The following is a 7632-nucleotide window of genomic DNA, read 5'->3' on the forward strand; positions in this document are numbered from 1 at the left end:
GCTTTATGTCTCTCTGGGGGCAGGGATGGGGGTACATGAAAAGAGGTCGGGGGGCCCTGCCCCCTCCCTCTCCCAAAAATGAGATGCGCCATGGGGAAAGAGACTTTAATGAAAAACCAAAACAAAGGGATTCAAAGTGCAAATTGTCCACCCCCCATAGGGGGGCCAAACTGAACCCCAAGTATACCCCCTCACCCCCCTTCAGGCCCCCAGCGGAGGCCCAAGGCCTGGAGCTTCTGCCTCAGGTAGCTCTTGAGCTGGGGCAGGCCTCTCTGCGACTCCAGTTCCTCGAAGGGTAGCTGCAGGGGAGAAGCAGCAGGTCACCCATAGTGCCTACGGGGCTGGCGACAGGGCCCAGCGTGGGGTGGGGGCAGGAGGCTCTCACCGGCAGGAGCTGGTAGCCCATTAGGCCTAGGTGCCGCTCCCGCAAGGCCCGGGAGCCCAGCAGCACTCGGCCATCCCGGCAGAAATGCCAGCGTTCCCGCAGCATCAGCACCACCCTGGGGAGGGGGGAGACCACAGCTCAGGATCACTGACCCAGCAGGCAGGGGAGAGGTGCCCGCGCTCTTCCCTTACCTTTGGGCAGGGTCACGGGTAGTAGGCTGAGAGGCAGCCTGGCCCTGGCGACAGAACCGGGGAGGGTATGGTAGGAAAGGGTCCTGGGTGTTCACGGGAAGCACAGCACCAGCACTGCTGACGCACAGCAGGAAGTCTGGAGGCCGGAAGAGAAGGGGCCACAGGCTTTTAGCCCAGGCTCCACTTCCCTGGCCGCCCCCGCCCACCTGGAGCTCACCTGTGCAGTAGCCCGGAGGCACGGTCAGGTCCTGGCGGTATTTCTCCTCCCCCAGCAGCTGGCGCAGCCCCTCAGCTACTATATCCTTGTGACTGAGAGGGGAAAAGGACACTGATTCCTGGAAAGGCCCAGGAGTCTCCTCCTAAATCAGCAGCCTAGCCCCTCAACCCTGGGCAAATGCCTTCTTTGCCTCACGGCCCACTTTTCTTTCTGACTGCTAAGAGTGTAAAAGCATGGACAGTTCAGGGCCCCTTGGCTTTTCTATTCTGTGCTGCTTGCGGGCGGGTCCCTTCCCTTCCCCAGGCTGCCCCAGCCACCTGTACTTGTGGCGGGCACGGTCGGTGATGAGTGGCTGGGGGAAGATGGGCACTTGCTGCCTTCGGGGAAGGCGAGGACCCCGGTATCCTGGGAGCTCCAGCTCCACAGCCGTGTCTAGCAGGGAGAGGTAGCGCCGCACAATCAGGGCATGTGGGGTGCCTGCAAGAAAGCAGGACTGAGATTTGCTGGGCTGCAGTGCCCCCAACCCCCTTTTCCCTGCCCACTGGCCTCAGGGACTCAGCCAGCCCTGTCTGCGCACCACTGACGTGGTTGATGAAGCCTGGGGAGAAGACAAAGTGCAGGGCACGGGAGGGCAGGCACTGCAGCTGGCACAGTGACATCAAGATGTTGACAGTGGCCAGGGGGGCCACCCCTGCTTCCCGAGCCAGGATCCTCTCAAGGCAGGGCATAAACTGCTGCTCCAGTGGCAAGTAGTTCAGCCGCCCAAAGGGCAGGACTAACTTCTGTACCACCTGTGGAGGAAGAGCAACCCATCACCCAGAACGAAACAGCTCTCCGTTATCCTGCACAAGCTGAACCTCAGACAGGCTTAGCCTGCAAGCTCATAACACTATAAAGGCTGAACAATCCCTCTACCCCTGACACATACACCAGAAATATAACCAGTGTCTTGAACCCCATGTGATTAATCACCAAAGAAGCCAGGTAGACATCACTGTGGGGTCTGGCACTGAAGACTTATGAGAGAAGTGGGATCAACGCAGTTCGGCTGAGTACTTGCAGAGCTGCAGAGCAGGGCAGTTGGACAAGCCAAGAGGGTGTGAGCAAGATGGACCCCCGGGAGGCAGAGCAGAGCCTCGGGCTGTTTGCTGCAGGAAGCAAGTCAGTCAGGCTGGCTAGGGTGCTGGGCCTAACTGGGTGGTTGAAGATGACTAGGAGAAAAGCATGGGAGGGTGGGAGGCAATCCCACCTTGCTGCTGAGCTGGACTTCCTGGACCACCAGGAAGTGGGCAATGGCTTCCAGAAGCTGGGGCTCCCGCAACCGGTGACGGGCCAGGTGCTGGGCCAGGAGCACCATCACATGGGGTGTCAGTTCCTCTGGCCTGGCCTCTGCAAAGAACAGCGTATCAGGCTGGACCTTCAGGCCAGACCTCCAGACTAGAATCCTCCTTCGCCCACACACTGCCTGCTTCCTCCTCAGTCCCTACCCCCACCTGCCTTTCGCCCCCTCCAGCACCTGCCAGGCTGTGGATGAGGTGCTGCCGTGGATGCCGCAGGAAACGGGGGCAGCTCAAAGCAGCTTCCAATCTTTGACCACCAAGGACAGGATGCGGAGGGGGAGGTGGCTTCGGAGGGAGGCGGAGCCTTCGCTCCTGCTCCAGGGCACCCACCAGGGGCCCATCTGATGGGAAGCCTGAGAGGGAGAGAGGGTCAGAGGAGGCAGTTCTGGTAACACGGAGTTGCTCTACTTTGCTCCAGTCAGGGAGTTCAGTTAATGAATTCCCAACCTTTCTCGTCTCCATGTTCTGGGCTGAAAGGGTTGCTATGGTGTAAGTGGAAACACTAGAGAAATGTGAAACACCATGTGAACGTAAGGTGTCAGAAGTCTGTGGGGAAGGCCTTATACAAAGCTGGCAAGTTCTTGTCTCATGCCAATGGTGCAAATTATGGTGACTTCCTAGAACACGTTAGGAGGGGGGAAACCCTGGCTAAGCTGAAATGAATGCTGCTTGACTCCTGCTGGCTGTCATGGACTCAGGAGGGCAGTGGCAAGTGTGCTGGGCTATGTTGCCACTCCTGGTAAAGCCTGAGAGTTGAATTCTGTCAGTGAACTTGGGTCCTCTACTGCTCTTTGCCTGTTCTTCCATTAACACCCACCCCCCAGGCACCCTCCTCACCAAGTAAGACTGCAAGGTGCAGACACACGTGGATGGTGTGAATATCAAAGGAGGGGCAGTTTCCGATGATGAGCTGACTCAAGTCCTTCAGAGTGGCCTGCTCCACAGGAGGGGGCTGTGGCTGAGACCTCAAGAGCTGGCCCAGACGATGAAGTGCCACCGGGTAGTGATGGGCACGCACCTTGGTGGGGTTCTGGCCCAGCCAGCGTAGCAGCTCCCCAGGGCTCCTTGCCTGTTCCAGAAGCCGCTGCAGCCCCTGCACAGGGCCTGCATGGGGCCCTCCTCCAGGAGGCGGATCCCCCCACTTGCTGGGCCCCAGACAGCAGGGCTGTACTGATGGGAGCAGCAGCAGGCCAGACAGCCGTGCAGTGGAGGCCTGGGTAGAGAGCAGGACTCGAAGCATGGAGTTGGGTGACGGAGACCCTGAAGGGTGGCCCAGAAAAGACGGTGAGGTTTTTCTCCAAAGGGGAGAAAGACCTGCTACCTACTGTTCACCTCACTCCCCATCTGGAGGGGCCTAGGCTCAGAGCAACCCAGACTTATGTTCATCCTTCTTTGTGACTGCTCTGGTCCTCTTCCCCACCCAGCCCTTATCTCCTCCTATCCTTACAAGCAGCAATCATAATCCTTCAGTGTCCTCAGCGCAGTAATATTTACAATGCAACTCCACATGCATTAAATATCTCTTCTGATCTTTAACGCCTATGAAGGAGTAGGTAGGGCTGTCATTACCTCGATTTCACAGGTGGAGAAACCAAGGCCCAGAAAGGCGAAAGGGTTAAATTAAGCCCGAGGTCACCAACAGGGTTAGTGGTCGCGCCCAGCCTGGTGCCCGGCTCGCTCCGTCGATACGACCCCCCGACCACCTCCCCCTCCCGCAGGAGGCGGCGGCGGCACGGAGAACGGAACGCGGGCTCCGCAGCCGGACGGTCCTGGGTTCCATGCTGGGCGCTCCCACTTACCAACTGCGTGACCTTGGCCGAGTGGCTTCGTCTCTCTGCCCAAGCCTCCTCACCCGTGAAAGGAGAACTCTGCGCCCACTTGGCAGGGCGCCCGTGTGGCCCGAGTGCGCAGCTTCGCAACCGCGCGAGTCGGCTGTGTCAGGGTCCCCACACCCACCCGGCCTGGGGACCCGGGAGACCGTGGTCACGGTCGCCAACACCAACTTCCGCCACCCTCCCGCGGCACACCCCAAAGGCGCCACCCCTACATGACTCCCCAGGCCCCGCGCAGGTCGCTCCCTCAGTCGGTCTCGGGGCCCGGAAGCCGGGCTCCCCCCGCGGCCTCCTCATCGGCGGGCCGCCGGGTCCGCCATCTTCCCAGCAGCCCCCAGAACACGGTCCAAACGTCAATCGCGGCTCTGTGCTCAGCCAGCAAAGACGTGGCTCCCGTCAGGCCCCGCGCGCCGGGGCTCCGCGAGCTCCGCTCCTTACTTCCGGGAAGCTGCTTCCGCGACGCCGGGGCGGGCTCGAAACAGGGTGGGCGGACCCAAAAGGCTGGGCGCCGAGCCTGGGGCGGAAAGCTGAGCGGAAGTCAACCTGCGAAGGGTCCTCTCCGCGCCCTGCGCTCTTCTCCGGGAGGGGGAAGGCGAGGGCGGCCCCCCAACCCCAGGGGCCCACACACTCACACTCACAGAGAGTGAAAATTCACAGTTCTTTAATCCGCACATGTTCCAGAGAACCCCTCCACCCTTCCCAACCCCTTCACCAGCCCCCCGCGGTCCCTGGATTCCCCAAACCAGCCCAAGATGCTCTGGGGCTAGAGGCGGCCGGGTGCTCAGGCAGAACACTAAGGCGGGCCCAGGGGCGCGGCCCGGCTCTGCCCAGGGTCGAGGCACTGACAGCAGCCGCCCGACCCCCTGGGGCCCACAGTCAGTGAGGGCTGAAGGCCAGCAGCCCCGGGCAGCCCAGAGCCACGGAGGCCACCCGGAGGGGCCTCGGCGGGGCCCTGAAGGGCTCTGCGGCGCAGGGCAGGGCTCCAGGGTAGTGGGAAGAGGCAGGCGGGAGAGGCCGACCTGGGCAGACAGCAACTCCCACCACGTCGTGGGGAGCAAGGTCTGGGAGGGCCGGCGACACTGCCGAGGACCCGGGGAGGCACTACGGGCGGTACATGGCGAAGGCCAGGAGACTGAGCAGCAGCGTGAAGCCGGCCAGGCCCAGAGTGGCGGTCAGGGGAAAGAAGGGCCGGTACTGAATCTGGCAGTACCACAGCAGCAGCAGGAGGAGTCCCAGCAGGGGCAGCAGCAGCCCGCCTACCTCCAGCCCGGAGGGGCCTGGCTCGGACCCCGGTGGGCAGGGCGGGCGTGGCGGCCCCACCCGAGGGGATACGTGGCAGTGGAGGACGCAGCTGGGAGGGAGATGAAGGCTGCCCAGGGTCTGGGTGTCGTCTCCTAGCAGCTGCCCTTGGTAGATGAGTCGCACTTGCTGTTCCCGGCCCGGAAACTGGGTCCTGAGGAGAGAGGGACCTGGGTAAGAGAGCAGGCCTCAGGCAGTCCTGGTCCCTCGCCCAGAACAACACTCCCACGCCTCACCTCTCCCCTCCACCCACCACTCAGGTCATGGCCTCCAAGGGGATCCCCTCCAGCTACAGGGGAATAGCAGAGTGTTCCATTTGGGGACCTCAGTTCCCTTATCTATTAAATGCAGGGTGAGTCCCAGAAAACGCTGGGGGCCCTTCCAGGTCTGTGATCACTCCCACCCACTGTTCAGCATTTCTTTTCTGTCCTCATCCCAGCTTACCTTTTCAGGGAGCCGATGGTGTCATGGGGCCAGGCCCTGGCCACCTGCTCTGAATCGTTGAGGAATTTCAGCCGGAGCACTAGGGGCTCCTGCGGGGAGTCTGGGGGTGGCAGCGTTGTTGCAAGCCCTGTGCCAGGCTCTGGCTGAACAGTGTGACCCCTGTGTCTCAGGCTGGGGGTCTCAGCTCCTGGGGCCTCTCCTCTGATGCTGTCGGTGACTGCCATGGCTTCACTGGGTTGTGCTGGTGTTGGGGTTCCTGATGGCTGGGGCAGTGGGTTGGTGCCCTCGGCGGTGTGTGTTGAGACCCAGGCAAGAGCCAGCACCAGAAGGCAGGCAAGCACCGTGAAAAGGACGGTCACCTCATCACCCACCCCTTCAATCAGGGCCATGGCATCTGCCTTGCTGGCCACGCTACCGAGCTGGGGAGGCACAAAGAACCCATGAGAGGTGGGCTCACTGGCCGAGAGCTCTCTGAACCTCAGAAGGCTACTGACCCCACCCCACCATAGCTCTCCCACTTCTCATTCTGGTGCCCCCTTACCAAATCCCACCCCAGGGCACAGATTGCTCTGGTCACCCTAAACTTGCCTCGAGTACCCTTTCCCATCACCAAATCCCAAGTCCTAACTTGTAACCCGAGTTCCAGGTCTTTCACCAGCTCCCCAGTTCACTCAAACACTGCGCCTAAGTAAGGACTTTAACCTTCTAAGCAGCCTCTCCCCTAAATTCAACCCTCACCAAACTTCACTCTAAAGTGAAGGTCTACTTCATTCCAAAGCTAATATGTACTCCTTCATCTATTTCATTCCAAAGCCCATCTACCCCAAAGTTTATCTACTCGCTCGTTAAAGTTTAACCAAGGGGGGAGAAAAAGGGCCTCTATGCCCACCCTCACCTCCTATTACCATTTACCCAAACCCCACCCGCGGCACGAGACAGTTTCCCAAGGTTTCCCCACACCAGACGTCAAACTCCGCCCTTAGGCAATCTGGAGCTTGGGACGGTTGCCACCCCTTGGACCAACTCGGTCCCTCCCGGCCCACTCCGCGCCATCCAGAGGCAGCTCGACTCCGCGCCTCCTCGGGAAGCCTCGCCGAACGCAGCTGGCTGGTAGACCCCAGAAGCCGCCCGGAAATCCTGGACTTCGCCCTCCCGCCCCTAACCTCTCCAGCACCCCTCCCACCTTTCCGCCCCCACCGAGCCGCAGGAGGGCAAAAGCAATCCTGGGGCGGGGCGAGCGGGGTCCAGCTGGGGCCGGGGCGGCGGCGTTGGGGGGAGACGCGGTCACCGCGCAGGGACTCACCGCCCTGTTCCGCCAGGTCCATAGCGGACCGCGTTGGACGCTTCCGGGCGGGAGGCGCTGAGGTCGCAGACACCTGAAGGCACCCCCGCTTCCCCGCAGCCGCTTCGCGAAGCATTGTGGGACTTGTAGTCCCGCACAGTGCCCAGTTTCCGCCTGCCACCCTGCGGACCCACTTGCGCGGCTCGGCGGGCTAATCCCGGTGCCCGCTAGTCGCCGAGGGGCCGGTGGAGACGGGCTTGGGGTTTGTACCACCCTCTAGGGATTTCCGCCCCCTCCGCAGCCCGCAGTCAGGGCTTCTGTCACTCCAGGAACTAGCGTCATCGGGATCACGTCAGAGCACCGTATTTGGAGATGCAGGCTCTGGGGAGTTCAGGTGTCAAGTGTACTCGACAAGGCACCTTGGAGCCCTCCCCTCCCCTCTCCCCCACTCCCTCCCCCATTGATTCTCCAACCCAGAGCCCAGTACCAAGGGCTGCTCCACCAGGTTGGCTGAGGATTCCCGCCCCCACGACTGGCCACCTTGGCTTGGGCTCTCCTGTTTTCCCGGTCCCCTCTTCCACTTTGCCCCTGTAAGGCTGTGCAGGAAGCATGAACTTTAGAACCTGGCACAAATACTGATCC

The 7632-nt window shown here is 61.5% G+C and overlaps 2 protein-coding genes across 6 annotated transcripts; both read right to left on the reverse strand.

Annotated features, from left to right (window-relative positions):
• Positions 1 to 91: 91 nt before the first annotated feature.
• On the reverse strand, positions 92 to 4383 carry FASTK (Fas activated serine/threonine kinase). 4 transcript variants are annotated; one of them, XM_036899622.2, is made up of 10 exons: positions 4181 to 4383; positions 2971 to 3393; positions 2310 to 2486; positions 2043 to 2182; positions 1371 to 1584; positions 1111 to 1225; positions 794 to 885; positions 577 to 712; positions 386 to 500; positions 92 to 299 (listed from the first exon to the last, which is right to left on the reverse strand). In XM_036899622.2, the coding sequence occupies exons 1-10, from the start codon at positions 4260 to 4262 to the stop codon at positions 192 to 194; spliced, it is 1602 nt and encodes a 533-aa protein (XP_036755517.2). In that variant the 5' UTR covers positions 4263 to 4383; the 3' UTR covers positions 92 to 191. The 4 variants fall into 4 exon arrangements, with proteins under 4 accessions (XP_036755517.2, XP_036755516.2, XP_036755518.2 ...); XM_036899621.2 differs by having other exon boundaries at positions 1111 to 1270; positions 4181 to 4380; XM_036899623.2 differs by having other exon boundaries at positions 1111 to 1270; positions 3933 to 4327.
• A 226-nt stretch (positions 4384 to 4609) lies between these two features.
• TMUB1 (transmembrane and ubiquitin like domain containing 1) lies at positions 4610 to 7146 on the reverse strand. Of its 2 annotated transcripts, none has more exons than XM_036899625.2 (3): positions 7012 to 7146; positions 5709 to 6127; positions 4610 to 5418 (listed from the first exon to the last, which is right to left on the reverse strand). In XM_036899625.2, the coding sequence occupies exons 2-3, from the start codon at positions 6095 to 6097 to the stop codon at positions 5067 to 5069; spliced, it is 741 nt and encodes a 246-aa protein (XP_036755520.2). In that variant the 5' UTR covers positions 6098 to 6127; positions 7012 to 7146; the 3' UTR covers positions 4610 to 5066. The 2 variants fall into 2 exon arrangements, with proteins under 2 accessions (XP_036755520.2, XP_036755521.2); XM_036899626.2 differs by having other exon boundaries at positions 6892 to 7027.
• Between the last annotated feature and the right edge of the window lie 486 nt (positions 7147 to 7632).

Source organism: Manis pentadactyla, chromosome 7 (genome assembly GCF_030020395.1).
Source record: "Manis pentadactyla isolate mManPen7 chromosome 7, mManPen7.hap1, whole genome shotgun sequence".
Lineage (NCBI taxonomy): Eukaryota > Metazoa > Chordata > Mammalia > Pholidota > Manidae > Manis > Manis pentadactyla.

What these genes read in the sequence shown, in the direction of transcription:
- FASTK (XM_036899621.2), bottom strand. Translation starts at nt 4,262, where the DNA reads ATGAGGAGGCCGCGGGGGGAGCCCGGCTTCCGGGCCCCGAGACCGACT. An exon ending in CGTGCCCGCCACAAGTACAG is followed by an intron (nt 886 to 1,110) that starts GTGGCTGGGGCA and finishes TTCCCCTCTCAG; the next exon opens with TCACAAGGATATAGTAGCTG. An exon ending in TGGGCTACCAGCTCCTGCCG is followed by an intron (nt 300 to 385) that starts GTGAGAGCCTCC and finishes TCTCCCCTGCAG; the next exon opens with CTACCCTTCGAGGAACTGGA.
- TMUB1 (XM_036899625.2), bottom strand. Translation starts at nt 6,097, where the DNA reads ATGGCCCTGATTGAAGGGGTGGGTGATGAGGTGACCGTCCTTTTCACG. An exon ending in ACCATCGGCTCCCTGAAAAG is followed by an intron (nt 5,419 to 5,708) that starts GTAAGCTGGGAT and finishes CTCTCTCCTCAG; the next exon opens with GACCCAGTTTCCGGGCCGGG.